We start from the raw sequence: 19,572 nt of genomic DNA on the forward strand, positions 1-19,572 counted from the left end.
GGGCGAGTGAAGATCTACATCAGGAACAAGGCGGGAAGAAATATCTACATCAGACTCTGCTGCGCCTGGAACTTGCCACCTGAGGCAGCTGCTTCACCCGGCCTCATGGCAGCTGTTTTATATCAGGTCAGACTGTGAATCCATCTAGCCAAGTTACTGAACCAGCCTTCTCCAAACTGGAGCCCTCTTGGTGTTTGTGGACTACAACTCACATCCGTTCCAGCTAGCAAGGTCAGGGATGATGGGAGTTGTAGTCCGAAATATAAGAAGCGGCTTGTTTGGTCAGGCCAAAGGGTCATCTTGCCTAGCTTCCTCTTCCTAACCAGATGCTTATGGGAAGTCCACAAGCAGCACCCAAGTGCAAGAATATGTTCCACACTTGTGATGCACAGCGACTGGCGTTGAGAGGAATACTTCCACTAACAGTGAAGGCAGAATAAAGCCATCATGCCTGGTAAGCCACTGACAGCCTTAACCTCCATGAATTTGTCGAACCCTCTTTTAAAGGGACGTGTGTGGCGCTGTGGGTTAAACCACAGAGCCTAGGACTTGCCGATCAGAATGTCGGCGGTTCGAATCCCCTCGACGGGGTGAGCTCCTGTTGCTCAGTCCCTGCTCCTACCAACCCAGCAGTTCGAAAACATGTCAAAGTGCAAGTAGATAAATAGGTACCACTCCGGCGGGAAGGTAAACAGCGTTTCTGTGCGCTGCTCTGGTTCACCAGAAGCGGCTTAGTCATGCTGGCCACATGACCCGGAAGCTGTATGCCAGCTCCCTAGGCCAATAAAGCGAGATGAGCACCGCAACCCCAGAGTCGGCCCCAACTGGACCTGGTAAAGGGGTCCCTTTACCTTTTAAAGCCATCCAAGTTGGCGGCCATCACTACAACTTGCGAGTGAGCTCCATATCTTTACCTGTGGAGCGGGAACTAGCTCAGACTAGCAGGGCTCTCCAGCCTTTCCCATCATTGGCTTCCCAATGTCCTTTGAACTGGGAAGGCCAGCAACTGAACTGGGACCCACTGCATACAAAGCATGGGCTCTACCGCTGAGTTATGGTGTGCATCCCCCACAGCCCAGAAGGACCCTTGATTTCACAACACCTAATGTGAACAACAGTCTGCTGTTCCATGATGGAATTCAAAGCAACTTACTTCTGAGCAACGTGTTAGCATCGAGGGTGCGATTCAAGCTGTACTCCTCTCATCCCTTCCTTATCTCACCCTTCTTTCCCCTCACTGCAGCATAACGATGCTCTCTATAAACATGTTCCTCCCATGTTTGTTTATCTCAATGTGTAAACTGACTTTGGGGCCCACACAGGCCCTGAAGGCCATACAGATTGCCCATGTTTTAAATTCCTGTTTCCCTACCCACACACAGATGGCTTTGGGAAAGGCCCCTTCATCCATTTTCCCATCACACTGTGGCCTTGTTTGCAGGTGATGCTAGGGGAAAACTGCAGGCATACAGTCTCTGGGAGAGCGGGTTGCAGCTGTTTTGCTCTGCCCTGGTTATTTTGGTGCTGTGCTGTGCTGAGCCAAGCCGTGGATTGGCCTAGCCTGTCATCCGAACCTGGGCTGGTGGAAGAAATGGCTTTCCAGGTGGGAAAGAGCCATCACACTAGCATCCAGACAGGTGGGTCGCTGTTGCTTACTGACACAGAGAGCAGCAAGGAAATGGGATGGTTGGTGCAGCACAAATGCACCAGCAGAGCCAACCCAGTGCTCCTGCCAGTGCCGCTGCACTGCACTGACCTCCCTCTCCTTCCCTCCTGATAAGCAACATCAACTCTCCTGCCAGAAAGCTAGCATAGCAACTCCACTCCACCTAGCGAGCCAATTCTAGCTGATGGGTTAACTCTCTCCAGACTATCCACACACTACAGTATAGCCAAGGTATGCCCTATGGTTAACAGCTTATGGTTTGTCCAGGTTGCACTAAACCATGGCTTAGCACACAGTTAGAAACAAGCCAGGAGCTCCTAGGGTTAACCTTAGCTCCTTCTCTGGTATATTTCGGGACATATTTTAAAGCCTCTCCTCCTTTATCTAAAATAATTTATCAGGAATAACAGCAATAGTGTTGTTCTCTCTTTACTCCTTTTTTTTTAATCCACAGATAAAAAAATATCCTTTTAAATATTATTTTTGCAATCTTCCTGGTTGCCTCTACAAAGTAGTGGAGAACCTGTACTGCGCAAATAATTATCTCTATTTAATAATACTGATTTGAGCCTTCTGGTGTTCATGTAAGGAAGACTGGACAATTTATGCAAAAGTGACAATTATCAGCAGACTGAAGATAACCCCGAAATGCATATGAGAAAATTTGCAAGGGGGGGAAACAAATCCATAACAACTGTAGCATAGACTTTTGAGAGACAGGAGGTTGCAGGGTGGGAAGGAAAACATCCCTGCCAGCTGGGTGGGGAGTGAGAACAGAATAGAGTGTCTGGAACAGGAAGATAGGGACACAAACATATATATATATATATATATATATATATATATATATATATATATACACACACACACATATAAAGTGTAAAATAAAACCATTGTCTGGATAGGCCACTTCCTGTTTCACTCTGAGAAGCTATTTTTAAGACATTCCCAGGAGCAGGAGGAGTTGCCCATCGACATCAACAGGGAAATTAAAGAATTGAACAAGTTTGTCCACCATTACCCCACTCCCCCAAACAGCAACGGCGGTGGCGGGTGGGGGAAAGGAAACCCCACTCAAAAAAGAAGTCTAGTGAGATCTGAACAACTCAAGTGGGTATGGAATGCTGGCTTGACTGCTGGGAGGCAGGGCAAGGAAATAACATGAGAGGAAGGGGAATGGAATAGAGTGGAGCCGCTGGAGACATCAACATGAACACACGATTTTGTTGTAGCACCTCAACTTATATTGGCGGTAAAATCAAATGTACTGTTTCCGTTGACTTGCTTCCAAAGAGGTTAAACTCCAGTGGGCTACACTGCGGCATTTGATTTGTTCCAGGGCTCACCCCCAAGGACTTAAGCCCAGAATTAATTTTCAGTGGTACAACTCAGCCAAAGTGTCCCTAAGTATGCACTAAGCAGCAGCATCTAGTCCTAGTCCTCACACACCTGAGACCCCCTAGCAGGGAAAGAGGCCTTCGCTTGCACATCACATCCCAGCAGGGCCTACCAGTGCTGATGCCCACCTGAGCTGTGGCCGTTGTAAAGCCATTATTTTCATGTTCCCACAATGCCCCAGAGGCACGTTACACAAGGACATGAAAATGGAAGGTGACTCACAAGCACCCATCACAGAGGCTGCCTCTTGCTTGCTCCTAGTAAACCCGCCATATGAATGGCCCTGCAGGCAACGGAGGGGGCTCACAGGAGGGCATTTTCTCAGGGGGTCCTTCACTCCTGGTTTCAACTTTGCACACCTGCTCAAGTTTATGTGTGCAGAGGAATTAAAAGCAGCATGAAGAGGTTCATGAAGAGTTGATTCAAGTCTGGCCCTAGGGGGATGAGCCCTGTTTTCTGTGCCAAGGTTGAAGTATCAAAGATATTGCACTGAGAACCAGGGCAGTGTAGCAGTCAGCATGTCAGACTTGGCCCGGAGAAACCCGGGTTCAAATTCCCACTCAGCCGTGAAGCTCACTGGGTGACCTGGGGCCAGTTATACCATTGTAGCCTAACCTATCACACGGGGTTGTAGCTTGGATAAAATTGGGAGGTGTTTGAATGAGACTGGGTGGTGGAAGAATGATGCACACTACCTTGAGCTCCTTGAAGGAAAATAAATGATAAAGGTAAGCTCCTCTGAGCAGATGCAAACTCCTTCACCAACAATGGTCACTTTCGTGAATTTTTATTTATTTTTTAAAAAATACTGAGGTTATATCCCACCTTCTTCCCCATAGAGCTCAGGATTGCTTACATAGTTCTCCCCCTCCTCATTTAATACCCCTCCTCATTTAACCCCCACAACAACCCTGTGAGGTAGGTCAGGCTGAGAGGGAGTGACCGGCCCAGTGAGCTTCATGGCCGAGTGGGGATTCGAATCCTGGTCCCCGAAGTCCTAGTCCATGAAACACACATGGATTTGTGTGATGTAATTTCCATGTAGGAAATAGCATAAAGCTCTACACCGGATGAGAGTGCTCAGATGTACTGGTTAGTCTTTGTATATCTTAACAGACCCACCTGTATTTCTCAACACTGGACTACACTCAGAAACTGCCTTATAGCAAGTCAAAGCTTTGGCCCCACTAAGTCAGTATTGTCTGCGCTGACTGGTAGCAACTCTCTGGGGCTTCGGGCTGGAGGGGGGGGGTTGTCTTCTCCCAGACCCGTCCTTTTCCCCACCACTGATCTTACACGTCCCAGCCAGGCCTAGCGTTGCCCCTGACTCTTTTGAGTCGCCTCCCTGCACTCAAGAGCAGCCCCCAAGCCTTCATTCTGCCCGCTTCGCCCCCCGCGCTGTTTCCTCCCCAGACTTACTTGAGGAAGTATCTCTGGCCCGTGTGCGTGAGTGCCATCTCCCAGCCGGGAGGCAGCGGCAGCTCGTCCGTCACGTCGTAGGATTGCTGGCGGAGGTGCGCATGTTGCTGGGCCTGGCTCGGGGTGGCCCCGGCCCCGGCGCCCAGCTGCAGGGAGGCGGGCGACGAGTGCGAGCGGACGTGGTGGGCTCCGACGGCAGCGCTGCTGAGCCGCGGCGGGTGGCTGCCTGAGTCGGTGCTGGACTGCCGGGAGTGGGAGCCCGAATCGGGCTCCTTGAAGAAGGACTCCGGCAGGATCTTTTTCCTCCACGAGCTGGGCTTGGGGTTCATGACCGAGTTGAAGAGAGCCTCCAGGTCGGTGTCCAGATCCTGCGTGACATGGATCACCTGCTGCCCCGGCGGGGGAGGGACGCCAGCAGGGTTCATTTTCGCCACCTTTTCCCGAACTTTTCTTTCCCGAACTTTGGGCGGGGAAGTCGAGTCTCTGGAGCAAATCTCTGGGGTTTCGCCCTCTTAAATCGCCAGTTTCCAACCCCCGTCGCACAAAATAAGTATTTTGCAGTGAGGGTCCAAAAGAGACCCGAAAGTCATCCGAGACACGAGATGCAAATAATGATGATAAGCTTCTTCAAACCCTTCCAAAGCGCCCTTTTTCCCCCCCTTCTCCCCAGAGGCCCCGGCGGCTCCAAGGCAGCCGTCCCCTCCCTCCCAAAACTTTTTATCTCGCAGGATCTTCCAGAGTACACATGAAGCACGTCCAAGTCAGGCCCCGGCGGAAAGTTATGCAACTTTTCTTTTCTTTGCTGTCCCTCCCCGCTGCAACTGCAGAGATTTGTTACAATTCCCTCTTAAGAAAGCAGCTCCTTTAAAGGACTAGTTGGTGTGTGTTGGGGAGGTGGGGGTAGATCTGCAGCCGCGGCTGTCACGGGAGGGAGGAAAGGAGGGCTCAGCCTCGCCGCCCGGAATTCCAGAGGAGGCCTGAGGCTCGAGTGAAAGCTTCCGAGGGGCTTGAACGTTCTGATTCGGAACGCTGACGCTCCCGCGAACGTTCCGATTTCGAACGCCGGGATTTCCCGAGGGTCTCGCCAGCGTTCGGTTCCCAGGCCTGACCGAAGATTCCTCCCTCTCCCTGGCCGAGCGCAAAAAAAAAAGTTTTTGATTTTTCTTAAAGGGTGGGTGGGCAGAAAACCGATCTTTTGCGGGGGAGAAAGAGGGGAAGGGGGTCCCCTTTCCCGTTCACATACCCATGGTCCGGATCTTGAAGAGCTGAGTACTTCCCGCCGTGGTAGTGGCGGCGGCGGCTGCTTTCGGACTATCCCAAACAAAGTTACCCAAAACTCTCAGGGCGGCGCAGAAAGTTTGGCAGCTGCATTATTCATGAGCTCAGTGTCTGGGACCAGCCCGATTACACGGTACACCCACTGAGAGTCCTCCCACGGCTCAGCTGAGAGCCGGACCCTGCTGGATTTTTTTTTCCAGCTGGGCTAGAGGAGCCTCCTGGGGGTGGGTTTAGGGAGTTTTACGGGGATCTTGGACGGAAATCCAGCGGGGTTATGACTAATACATCGGGCGAAGGAAGCGTGCCACCGCTTCCTGCGGGACTCTCCCTAATAAGGAATCGGACAAAGGGGGGAGGGGGAGGGGGTACCGTGCAGAAAACCAGTCCGTCCCTGTCGCTCGTTTGGGGGCGGCCTCGCCTTTATCAGACTGGCCGAAACTACCATTAAATACTTCCCTGAAGCCACTTAGCCGCTTTTTCTCAGATATTCAGTGGGACTTTCATATGCAAAAAGGAGTTTGAGCACAGCTCAGGGTTAGGCTCTGACAGATCCTGCATTGAGAGTCGCATCGCAAACGGCATGGTAGGAATGTGTCCGCCCCGTCCCCGTCCCCGATTGCAGGTTCCCACAGGTGCCTGGTGACTGTGAGAGGAAGAGATATGTGGAGGGTTTCTATAGCTCCTCAGTGCAGATGCTTCGATTGGGAGCCTCTCCCCTTCTTTCCCCTGCCCGTTGCAAAGATACTGGCTTAATCAGTCCATTGGATTTCATCTACTAAAACTAATCCAAACCCCATTTACCTGGGAGTAAATTCCATTGAATTAAATAGTGCATTGAATGGTTAAGATTGTGCCTTTTAAAAACTGCAATGGTAAGCATTCTCTCAAGTCCAAAATAGCTGTGTTGGCCCATGAAACATATTCTTTTATTTATTTGACTCAAGTCTCTCATGTTACCTGTGTGCTGGTCTTAACAGAAAGAGCAAAGTCATGCAACCCACAATACACAGTATAATGCAGTACAGCTTCTGCTTATTTTCCTCTAGAGCTCTTGCATATTACAGTGGTACCTCGGGTTACAGGCGCTTCAGGTTACAGACTCCGCTAACCCAGAAATAGTACCTCAGGTTAAGAACTTTGCTTCAGGATGAGAACAGAAATCGTGCGGCGGCAGCAGCAGCAGTGGGAGGCCCCATTAGCTAAAGTGGTCCTTCAGGTTAAGAAGAGTTTCAGGTTAAGAACGGACCTCTGGAACGAATTACGTAAGTACTTAACCCGAGGTACCATTGTAGTTGAGGATATCCATAGCTAACAAATAGAAACTGCACTGCTTCTTTGCTTTCTGTCCCGAGCAACGTTGCATAGAAAAATCTTGTGGCCTGCCTTCAGCCAATCAAAACAGTAGAACTAACTTTTCTCCCCAAGAAAAGGATTGCTGTAACTACCCATTTCCTGAGAACTTTGTCAACCCTTCTGGTTTCTATCCTTCTGGGTTCAGGCACTGTTTTGGGATAGAAACCAGCCTTAGCCTTCAGGAGTGGGCTGTGTATGACCTTGTAGCTCTTACTTGATCTCTTGGGAATGTTTAATACCACTGGCCATGCAGGGCCAGATTAAGACCTTTAGAGGCTGTAAGCACCTAAAAGATTTTGGTGCCCCCATATATATCTAATTAAAAATATAAACAACAATAAACCGTAAAATTAACTTTTGTTTTTAGAAATTAAACAAAACCTATAGCAAGATGGGAAATGATCTTTATTTTGTGTATACCTCCACTTTATTTAATTTTTTTGTGTGGGGGGAGAATTCTCCCAATTTGTCTAAATGCATAGTCTTTGATCAGATCCTCAAAACAAATCTTATGTAACACATCTGCTTCTATACTTAATAGAGTTAAGGCATCCAGCCTGCCTTGTTGCATAGTTGTTCTGTTGGGGTTTTCAATATACCTCAACTGAGAAAATGAATACTCTGCTGAGCAATTTGTGATTATTAATGTTAAAAAAAATACGAAAGCAAATTTCTACATTTTGTTGTGTTCCCAAGTTCAAGGTATATCATTAATCTCTATTATTACTATTTTTAGTATTACTATCTTAGTATTATTTTTATTATTACATATATATGTATGCAATTTTCCCATTTATTATGGGAGCCTTTATTTGTGGAGCCTGGTTTAGCTCTGCCATATGGTCCATGGTAAATCCGGCAATGGAAAACTTCTGTACCTTCCCTAGATGCCCTAAGCACATGCTTATCTTGCTTAATGGTTAATCCAGCCCTGTGACCATAGTACCCTCCTGAACAATCTGTGCAAGTTGGTGGCACTTTTTTTGTTAAGTGCTTTGATTCATAACAATGCATTTCCCTGTACATGTGAGCAGTCCCAGTTGCCTTGCCCGTGCGCTTCCTAGAATAACGTAGTATTTGTACCATAGATAAAGCTAGCAAATCCCACACCGCAATATTTTTCGGTATAGTGATATTTTTTTCAGGTTTCCTGTTGCAATGTTATGTTATCCAAGGGCATCCTTCTCAAGTCAGCTCACGCACAGGAGGTGACATCCTGTATGAACCAAACATGGTTGCTTATTTCAAGCACAACAACAATTTTGACCATAGGTTGGTGCTATTTCCTTTTGCGTAGTAACATCAGCCAGCACTTAGGGGATGGAGAATTTCTCCTCTGTATGAGTAGTGGCTGGCCCCAAAATAAAAAAAAAAGTAATTACAAGAAATTAGCCTGAATACAAATATATATAAAATATTACTGTATATGTTTCTTTATTCAGATCAGAAAAGATAAGAAGGAAAAATGTTTGGTCATTATACCAATAAGCTGTACAGCACATTATGCAAAAGGCAGCTGTACATAAAATTAGAAAAGCTCACATGTTCAAATAATATTGATGTCTGGTTAGATTATGATGATTATTCTAACTTGCATCTGACATTATTACTAGATTAGCACCCAAGCAAATTCAGTCCTTTAATGCAGTCTCAAGAACTTGGCTGAGGAAAAGTTTTTGACTGGTCCAGACGCACTGTTGTTTGGCGACACTGGTTTCCATAAGTTTACTGAGATGGCAAATACTACTTGATGTTACGCACTATTCGTCTACAATGATTTGTTTTCATTTCTCCCAAAGCTTGCTCCAGTTGCTGAATCAGGTGAAGCAACGTCGCAGGGTCGGTCTGTAATATTTGAGTAGTTTGGTTTCCATTCTGTGTAAGGTGGAGCTTCAGAGTCACAATAGGCTTAATTTGCTGTCTCAGACTTCTGCTAGCAAGCTATGTAAATAGTGAGGTGAGGAAAAGAAAACTCAGTAAGATTTAAAACGAAGAGATGTGCTAAGAATAAAGGTAAAGGTAACCCTGCCCGTACGGGCCAGTCTTGCCAGACTCTAGGGTTGTGCGCTCATCTCACTCTATAGGCCGGGAGCCAGCGCTGTCCGCAGACACTTCCGGGTCACGTGGCCAGCGTGACAAGCTGCATCTAGCGAGCCAGTGCAGCACACGGAACGCCGTTTACCTTCCCGCTGGTAAGCGGTCCCTATTTATCTACTTGCACCCGGGGGTGCTTTCGAACTGCTAGGTTGGCAGGCGCTGGGACCGAACGACGGGAGCGCACCCCGCCGCGGGGATTCGAACCGCCGACCATACGATCGGCAAGTCCTAGGCGCTGAGGTTTTACCCACAGCGCCACCTGTGTCCCATGTGCTAAGAATAGCCATTAACAAAAGCATTCTAATTCTCAGCATTCATAATTCAACAAGGAAATGTAGATATATTTTACAGTGTGTACCTACTACATTAAGATATCCACCCCTTGATTCAGAAGGACAATTGGATATACTGGGTTAAGAACTAAAATAAGAACCAAACACTATTATCTTCATTGTTGTAATTTTGGCCTTTTAACGTAAGAGTATAACAAAACCTATGAACAATCAAATGTATCTTAAAAATAAATTTAAAATACCAACAATTTTGATTCCTAACTCACCTTTACTTTAACAGTTGTGGCCTAGTTTTGGAGTTCCCCAAGTGTAAGGGAAATACTGGAGAAATAAATCACGGTCTTATATTCCTATAAACATTACATGGGATAATGTTTCAACTGAGCCACTTCTGCAAAGTCAAATTCTTAAATGCCAAGGCAGCCAGGTAAATAGAACTTCCATAACAGCTGGTGGCAAAGCACTGAACCTAACTGCTGAAAAGACACTTCTGTGTCTAGAAGAAAATCAGTGCTAGGTTGTAGACCCAAGGTACAGTGGTGAAGAAATCCCTTTTGCCCAAGCTAATGAAATTTATAAACTGAGATCTAGAAATCTCTGTTTAATGCTACTAGTTGCATGCATTTTCTAATCCCAGTGGCAGAAGATGGGGTAGTAAATAGCCAAAGGTGTTAAATTTTTTATAAACAAATTTTAGCCAAAAGCAGCATATTTATCGAGCAAAGCCAGGGGCAGCTGAAATTGCTGAAAGTAAATAAGCTTTGCCTACATTGAAGACTTCCTTCTATATTGTAATGTTTCTAGAAATATAAGATCCTGATTTACTTCCCCAGTACTTTCCTCATATTTGGGGAATTCAGATTAATTTTATGTTTCAATTTTCATGGCAGACTCCAACCCCATGCTTACTGAAAATATAGTCAAGTTCCTTGCTGTAGCCATCAAAACTAGGCCACAAAGAGAGGATGAATTTTGAGTCAAATTGCCTGCATTTTAAAAATATTACTTTTTGATTGTTCATGGATTTTGTAACACTCTTATTTTAAAAGGCACAACTGGTGTACATGCAAATAGTCTCCCACCCCACTGCAGCTGTCTTGATAACCCAATGCTGTATCTGAAGTTTATGGTCTGTAGACCAAATAAACTAACCTGGGGGGGGGGGGGAATTCCAGGAACTAGTGTTATTTTTTGAGCTTGACTAACCACATGAAATGCTCCCTATTAGGCCTCTTCTGGTGTGGGAGGAACAAGATGAAATGGATATACATTTCAAAAACAGATCAGTGCCTTTGGTTGGCAATTTCTGGCTTAAGACTAAACTCAGCCCAGGGAAGGTTGGAACACGGATCACTAAAGATGTGCTCCCCTCACCTACCTGGCCAGCTACAGTTGCCACAGGTTCATAATAGGCTGCATACTAGCATGGAGTCAGTAACATAAAGGAGGTGGGAAGGAGGATATGGAAGATGAGAAGATTTGAGGAAAATCACAAGCCCTTTCATAGGGTTGGGGGACTTGTTTGAGAGGGTGGGAACCTTCTTGCTTTTACTGACCTTATGTAAGATATTCTGGAAGATTTTCAGCTAAAGTGCAGGGTAAAATGCTTAAGGTGGTAGTGAACATTTAAGGGGTGTGTGTGTGTGTGTGTGTGCGCGCGCACCTATGTGCTTGCACATGTATGCGAGTCACCCTTGCACTCAGCTCACAAATAGCTTTCCACACAATTTGTTTGCTGATTTTTATTATACAGACTAGTTTGCATACTTGACCTCTTACTGGCTCTGTTAAAGTCGACATTTTTCCTCGTTTCTTAATTCTGTTTTAATTTTTTTTGTTAAGCTACATTTTCAATAGCTTATTAAATGTCCTCTGATTCAATTTTTCAATTTTTTTAATGGCAAATTTTAGCAGCAAGCTGCTGCTTTCAAAATCAATGTTCCAGTTCCATAAAATGCCAATACAATTGTCTGTAACCAGACAGAACACTGGTGTACTGTCTGAGCTAGTTCTGATACAGAGATGGGAAATTCTGTTTTCATATTAAAGTACAGCTTCAAAGTACATGGAAGCCTAAGTAGGCTGTGTTGTGTTGGTAAATCACTGGGCAACTAACTGTGCAGGTCGCTTTCTACTGTTCTATTATGAATAACTGTATGCAAAAATGTGTATGAATAATACTACTGCTACCGCTGTAATTTTGAAACCATTGCCTTTAGCAGTTTGTTTCATGCCAAATGTAAACAGCACTATAAACTAAAGATTTTCACCCTTACCTGCACATCTAGTCTCCATTCAAGACTGTGATAACTAGGCAGCTTCGGTGCTAGTTCAGTAAGAATACTTCTGATCTCCTTCCTATTGTCAAGATACAGCTGAAGCAATACAGCATTCAATTCTTCAGAGAATCCTAGTACAAGTATAGAGTCTTGGAAATCTATCTCCGATATCTAAAAATTATAAATAGAATGTTTGAGTTCCTGATTGCTTCTATTACTGTTTTACTTACAAACATAGGAAACTCCCATATAGTGAGTTGCACCATTGGTCCATCTGCCTCCAGATTGCCTACACTGTCTGGCAGCAGCTCACCAGGGTTCAGGCAGGAGTAGCCTTTTCCCAGCCCTGCTTGGAAATGCCTGGGATTAAGCCTGCATGCAAAACAGATGCTATGCCACTGAGCAATGGCCCTTCCTCTGCCCACAGTCTTTGTAAATTGGTGTAAGGATTGCATTTCCAACTGTGAAATATGTGTGAAAGGAAATCATTTAGTAAGAATTGATTAACTGCAGTCTATAAATACCAAATAGAAAAAGGAAGCAGAGGCCAACAAAGAAAGTAATTCTCAACATTCATAATGCAACACCATTTACAGAAATATTGGGTGGTATCCAATTAAAGCATACTCTAAGGTTATTTATGTCCACTGATTTGAATGCAGGGTGGATAAAAATCAATGATTTTTTTAAAAATCAGATTTTTTAAAATTTAAATCGGATTTTTAAAATAAAATGCTTTTGGAGGAAAAATCTTTCTAAAGATAGTTTTCTATTTAAGTTACAGTATGGTCCAAAGGCTATTCATCAGGAAATAAGGATTTGTTTTAAGTTTTTTATGTGTGCTAAAACTCAATCTAAGTTTTTTTTTAAAAAAAAACAGTTTAACCACATCAGTTAACAAACATGGATACATATGCTATAATGTTAATTGTTTTAGTTAAATAAATTGTTTAAATTGTTATTAAGGAAATGATTATTTTTCTCCTTCCAATAAAGTACAGGAGAAAAGTTGTCCAAATATAAGCAATAATTTCATAATTACCTGTCTTTGTATTTCTATTAGTATAACCAAATCAGTAATTTTTTATATAACTGTAAAAACTACTCTGGAAATTTATCATTCCAAAAATGAAACCTTCATCTGGTTGTAAATATTAAGATTATACCAGCAAGAATGAGTCTTTCTGTAAAAAAATGATTTAAATCAAGTCTTACTGACAAGTGATTTAAATCATGATTAAAATTGATTTGATTTAAATCAAATCCACCCTGTTTGAACGGCTCTATTCTATATCTAACACTGGATACTACCCACAGTTTACAATGTGTACATGCTCTCCTATTCCAAATGTGTATATGACCCATCTCATTTATGACATCCATGGTCAGATGGTCATTTTGATACATTGGGCAGAAACTAGAATAACAACTAAACCTAATAATACAGAAGAAACCAACTGAATTTTTCAGATTTAATCCTTTTAATATACATAAGATTTTATAAAATGGCTTTTATGTTTTTGAAAGCTGGTATCCAAAGTAGCACTAAGTCTTGGTCCTGTCAGTGTTTCTTTCTCTCACCGCCTCCACCCCACATTGGTAGAAATCAGCAGGAGAAGTTTTCACGATGTGGAGATAAGCATTAACACCTGCTGATAAGAAGCGGAAGGGGCTGATATAAAAGAAGTTGGCAACACTATATGGAGGATGCAGCAAAATAGGAGTTTGCACTAATTTTCCTGAGCTTTCAACTCTGACCTTTATTTACACACACACCCCGCTGCCGCTGCCCCAACCCACATATCCAAGAAAGTAAGAAGTTCAAAGCATCTGCCTAGCTCACTAAGAGCACTGTGAGTCACACTTACCATGAGTTTTGAGCTCTCAGTGAGAAGGTATGTTAATCCTTCTACACCATGCTGAATTGTTTCACTACTAACATTAAGTTTTCCTGAAAAATGGAATGAGAAAACATCAAACAGGATCTGATCCAATACAATATACATGCAAATAAATCTCAAATAAAAATAGGTTGCAAATCGAAGCACACTTAGTCTGCATATCCTTGTACTATATATGGTATATAATAATGGAAAGTAGAGGCAAAAAGAGGCCTCTAGCTTAGAATATTCCACTTGTGTACATGACGATTATGGGAGATCAGAGGCCTTAGTAAATAGTGCTTGTTTTCTAGACTTAACTAATCTTTGATGCATTTTGTACTACAGCTGCTGTCTCTTCAGAATCTATTAGGGGGGGAAATGTAAACAAGCATCATCTTAACAAGTATTTGAGAAAAACAACATAGACCCCGGACCAACCTATATGTTCAGAAAAGTAAGTGACACAGTGCTCCAAGGACTGTGCCACTTAAGAATGCCACTTGGAGACAGCATAATTCCATGTTTCCCTCTGTCAAAATTCCACACCTGTGGAAAACTTGTGTCTGGGAGAAGGAGTCTAAAAGAAAAAAAATTCACATAGAAGCATTCAAACATGCCACTATTCCTCCTCTACATTCTCATGGCAAACAGTGCTAGGACAGCACCATTTGTTTTCTAAAGGCCCAGATCGACTTGTACATCAGCAACCCGCAAACGGTTGCATCTGCACCAATGAAAGCTCAGCTCAGTTCATTTCAGTTGAGCTTACACAGGTACTACAGCCTGACAAATCTGCAGGGAATTATTTCAATTTTGTTGCTGCTTTGTAATAACTGGAGGGAGCTATAGGTGTCATCATGTTCTATTCAAATCAAAGATGATGATTTATTTGACTCCAAAAAAATCTTAATCAGTAAGCCCTCAACAAGGCAGATTGCTTTCTGAAGTGCTTGTCACCTGCCTCATTTTAACATCACTCCAGGAAGGGATTTTGACTGCCCATCTGTCAACCATGTGACATCATAATGACACAGTGTAATTGACAGGTGGGTGGCCCTGCTCACCTTTCAAATTTGGTCACTGAGGCTGATGCTGATAAGGATCTGGCCCATGGAGCCAAAAAGATTTCCCAACCCTGCTTTAAACAAACCACAATGTCAGGCATGGCTAAAGCAGTAAGCTATTCCCCTCCTGGTTTATATACATGCTCTTACCAGGGGAGGAGCGAAGCAAGCAATTAGGAGCAACGCACACAGTTTGGTTAACTGAGTCAACTACCTTAGTTTACCTTTGTGTGAAAACACAGCTATTCTTGGTCCAACATATAATTTTTGCAGGACCAACATTGTTACCTCTGAATTGGGCCAATGTCTAGCAGTGTATTGATTCAAGGCCCTTGGAAAATACTGCCCTTTAACCACACTTCTCAAATTCTTACTTGCTGCTCCTTCGTAGATTTTTGGGTTTGTGCCTTTTCTTAGGAACTCCAGTGCAATACGGCCAAATTCATTGACAACTGAAAAGAAAGAAGATTTGTTTGCAGAATTCATTGACAACTGAAAAGAAAAAAAGATTTGTTTGCAGCACCAGGAAACTAGATGATGGCTTGGTTGTAGAAAACCAGACTTCATTAGGAGTAGCTCAACTTAATACGGCTTATCTCAGCCTACTGTAAATTGTTAATCCATTTTTTTAATTTCCACAGGGCAGTTTTTATGGTAGTAAAAGTCAGCAGGAATGGGCACAGTACTAAAGCGTGCATCCTAAATTTCTGATCCTTGTGAATGTAAAGAAATGCATTTTTTGTTATTACAGTTGTGAGATTTCCATTGTGTAGCAGCTAAGGATTGATGGTTTTACCTATATTTGGATAATTTTATTATGTGTTTTTAATCTCTATTTTAAAAATTAGTATTTTACAATATTTTACATAAACCACTTATTTATTTATTTATTGGCACATAGGTTTTGCTTACTAAAAATATATAAATACCTAGTTGCTGTTACAGGGGACATGGGGCTGCTGAAGACCCCCATCTCTAAATATTTGCCTGAGAACATATGCTGTCACCACGTTCGACATCTCCCCACTACCAGGCAGGAGGAGCTAGTGAATTGTGGCAGGGAAATACCAAGTGAGATGATGTCTCAGCATGTTTTAACAGGGAGATACATGCCAGTGACAGCCACACCTGCCTGCCCAATAACGTCTAGCTAAGAATCTGAGAATGTGAACTGAGAAGTTACTAACTGAAATGTTACCTCTGCTCTATGAATGTGGGGGTCACAGCCCAGCTGCGTGTTTGCTGCCTTGGGCTTCCTCCACGACATGGAGCGTAATAATAAAGACCTATGTTATAGGGCTACTGTAAATACTACTAAGATAAAGTATGTGAAGCACTTAGAAAGCTCCAAAGTCCTACTTAAATATTTACTATTAAAAGTTGTAGCTAATCATAAGCTCACACAGAAAATGCATAAAGCAAACATATAGAGGTGGGGAGGAAGCGAGTCTCAGCTCCACGCAGGCCCAAACCTGAAACATCTTGTAAAGTGAACAAATCAGTGCTGATTTCTATTACATACAACTGCAGTACTGTAGGGGAAATGAAGCTAGATTTATTGTGCAAACTGTATCAGTTTGGTATAACTACACTTAAGTGCTGTATAGGACAACAGAGGCGGATTTAGGGAAGCATGACCAGTTTCCCACAGTTGGTGATGAACCAAGAGGGCACCACAAGGGGTACCACAATGATATAATTGGGACGCGGGTGGCACTGTGGTCTAAACCATTGAGCTTCTTGGGCTTGCCGATCAGAAGGTTGGTGGTTACCTTTGCCACAATGATGCCACAGAGGGCGAGAGATGGAGCGGGGGGGGGAGAGAGACGCCAAATTTTGGCATCACCCAGGATGCCACTAAAATTTGAAAGACTGAAGTCCGCCACTGAGGATAATGCTGCAATGCCAACCATGTCTTCTAAGACAGCAAATCCCACCGAATTCAATGGCCTGAACTCGGCCCAGCGCTTTGGAGTGAGGCTCTCCCAAGAGAGATTCTTCTCTCAACCTTGCAGCGTTGGCTGAAAACTTTTCCTATGCCAACCATTCAAGAAAAGCATTTTCAGTCATGGCAGGCTACCTGCTTTAATTTCTTTAAGTGGTTTTTACAGTGTGCGTGTTTGTGTATGCATGCAGTTGACCTACACAAATATTTTTAAATAAATAAATAAAATGATAATGATTATTTATTTACACCCTGCCCACCTGGGTGGGTTTCCCCAGCCACTCTGGGTGGCTTCCAACAAAATATTAAACTTTCATCTCAACTGCATGTTAATAGCACATCTAAAAATGAATGTCAGGTAGTCAACATTCACAAAATGTTGAACACCGATTAAAATATACATATTACTGAAAGTTACAACTTCACTATGTGGCAGGCATGTATGTTTTCTCTCTTACTTGTATAGCACCGTCAAAATTACAGTCTCATTTGTTTAAAACTATGCTGAAAAACAATAAAAAGTAGCCAATGGTAAAATACTGCTTTAACTTAAAGGTATCTCTAAATAAACAAAAATAAAAGTTAAAACTACCCTCTCTCTTCTTTTTTCCTCTTCATGTTTGCAATGTTTATAAGTACTGTACGTTTTCTTCTACAATAAGATTATTGAACTGTCCAATATTTAGTGGCACAAGTAAAAAATAAAATAAACCCAACAGCAAATAAATTAAAAAGCATAGGCCAACCACTGGACATAAAGCTTCAGACGTTGGGAACAATTCTCCAAGCACAGTCGCTGGGGTTAGGGCTGCAACGTTTTATCTACTGTATCAAATTCGATGTAATTTGGTGTTGGTTTATCAAAAATTTGGAAAACTACTATTATTTGCCGCCACAACCCCTAAAAAGAAAGGAAGAAAAGTACTGCAGCTTTTATCCCCTAATCTCGAAGAGTTGGGTTTTTTTTACTTTTTAGGGATCGATCCCCTAAACGCTTGCCTGGGAGCAAATCCCGCTGAAAGAAACGGGGCTTAACACCGACAGGGCAATCCTGACCCGTGTCTAACTCACGTCAGAAGCAAGCCCCGTCGACTTCGGTGGGATTTGTCTCTAGGTAAATGCGCGCATCCCAAAAAAGGGAGTAGGTTTGGGCTGCAATCCTAACCAGAAGGTCTTTAGCTCGTACCTGAGCTCTCCACCTGGAGAAGGAAGCCCAGGTGCTCCTTATGCTCCTCCGACAGGACCAGCAACATCTTCCGCAGCTTGGCGCCCCCCGTCGACCGAAACCGACGCCGACCGTAACCCCGGCGCCGCTGCTGCGCGTCAGGCGGAAGCTTCCCCCGCAGCCACTGCGGCCCCTCAGCCAAAGCCGTCCGGTCGGGAATCAACTCCCGCGCCGAAGCGTTCCGCCTACTGATTCTGTCCCCACGCAATACTGTACTTCAATCCGTCCCCTTGCGGGGCGTTTGGGAATCGCTAGGCGGTTGTCAGGCGGCCTTCGGCTGACAGCTGCCTTAATTGCATTCTTTAAGGCATAAGCTTTCGTGGAGGTCGCTTCACCAGACGCATGAAGCAGTAGAAAGATGCCTGCTGTGAATTACACATGTGAATTTGGGCGTAGCCAGGATTTATGTTGCGCGCGGGGGTGGGGGACCTCAGTTAGGTATGCATATTTTTATTAACTTGATTTTGGGTGCTGTTATGTACTGAGTTGAATAGGATCCAAAATGCAGCAGTCTGATTGGTCCTAGAACAATAGGATTCAGAATGCAGCAGTCTGATTGGTCCTAGAACAATAGGATCCAAAATACAGCAGACTGATTGGTCCACAGGAGCCACCCAATTCAGCTCCAGGTGGAAGTGAATCCACAACCTGATTGGCCTACAGGAGAATCCTGGAACTAGCCAATTACGCGGGGCCCATTGTGTAAATAATGTATATAAAGCAGACATTCTGGGGGACCTTCCATTCCTGCTCACCACTATGAGCTGAATAAAGAGCATGAAATCCATTCTCAACTCCGAGCATATTTCAGGTGCCCCCCTGCACTCCCTTGGCTATGCCTATGCATCTGAAGAGGATTTGGGGGCCCCTCTAGAACAGGGTTTCCCAAACTTGGGTCTCCAGCTGTTTTTGGACTACAGGTTTGGGAAACCCTGCTCTAGAATGGCCGTGGTGGTGGTTTTTCACAGGTGCATTCTGCAACATACAGTTGATGCAGTAGTGGTGCATTAAGAGGTGGATTTATAGTGGACCACACATCATTCCCCTTTATAAGTTGTTCTGTGATACATCTGCAGTGCTGCTGCCTTCTGAAGAGCAACGAACGTGGGGCAAACACCCTGCCCTGGACATTTGTGGCATAGAAAGTTGCAGCTATTTTGTTGAAAGTTGTGGGATACGCACCAGTTGGAAAATGAAGCAGCCCTGAAACTTTTGCAGGTACAAATGATATTAAAAGCAGAATCATAAATTCCCTGATAGTAGCACGTTGGGAGGGGTTTTGGTTTCATGGGTTGCGAAGGGAACAAGTAGGCCAAAATGTCAGCTTGGCTCATTGAATCAGAATTGTAGAGTTGGGAACCCCGAGGATTCAACTCCCTGCAGTGTAAGAATCCTTCCCACAGCTGCCCCTAGGTGAGCTCCATGCAGGAACCATACTTCTGCTGATTGGCTCAGCTGTGGCTAAGTGTGGAGATATGCCCAACCCCCAAGAAATATTTTCTTTGGGGTTGTACCCTGGATTCAAACATAGGACTCCTGCATGTGAGACCTGAATTCCTCCACCAAGCTTGGGCTCCTTTTGTAGCTAAATGTGACCTTTTTTGTTTATCTTACTATACATGTGTGATTCATTCTCTGCAACAGTGGTTAAGAGGGGAAGGTCAGAGACAAC

At 44.0% G+C, this 19,572-nt stretch overlaps 2 protein-coding genes across 2 annotated transcripts in view; both read right to left on the minus strand.

Annotated features, from left to right (window-relative positions):
• Positions 1–5,121, minus strand: part of WWTR1 (WW domain containing transcription regulator 1) — an 85,599-nt gene extending 80,478 nt beyond the window's left edge. The window contains exon 1 of the mRNA XM_053390254.1: positions 4,484–5,121. Within this exon, the coding sequence (XP_053246229.1) occupies positions 4,484–4,908 (425 nt within the window). The 5' untranslated portion in view covers positions 4,909–5,121. The remainder of the gene's footprint in view (positions 1–4,483) is intronic.
• A 3,403-nt stretch (positions 5,122–8,524) lies between these two features.
• Positions 8,525–18,041, minus strand: COMMD2 (COMM domain containing 2). Its single transcript, XM_053390255.1, has 5 exons — positions 17,862–18,041; positions 15,105–15,182; positions 13,652–13,734; positions 11,781–11,954; positions 8,525–9,055 (listed from the first exon to the last, which is right to left on the minus strand). Exons 1-5 carry the CDS (start codon positions 17,926–17,928, stop codon positions 8,858–8,860), a joined length of 600 nt encoding a protein of 199 aa, XP_053246230.1. The 5' UTR covers positions 17,929–18,041; the 3' UTR covers positions 8,525–8,857.
• Between the last annotated feature and the right edge of the window lie 1,531 nt (positions 18,042–19,572).

Source organism: Podarcis raffonei, chromosome 5, assembly GCF_027172205.1.
Source record: "Podarcis raffonei isolate rPodRaf1 chromosome 5, rPodRaf1.pri, whole genome shotgun sequence".
In the NCBI taxonomy this organism is placed as follows: Eukaryota; Metazoa; Chordata; class Lepidosauria; order Squamata; family Lacertidae; genus Podarcis; species Podarcis raffonei.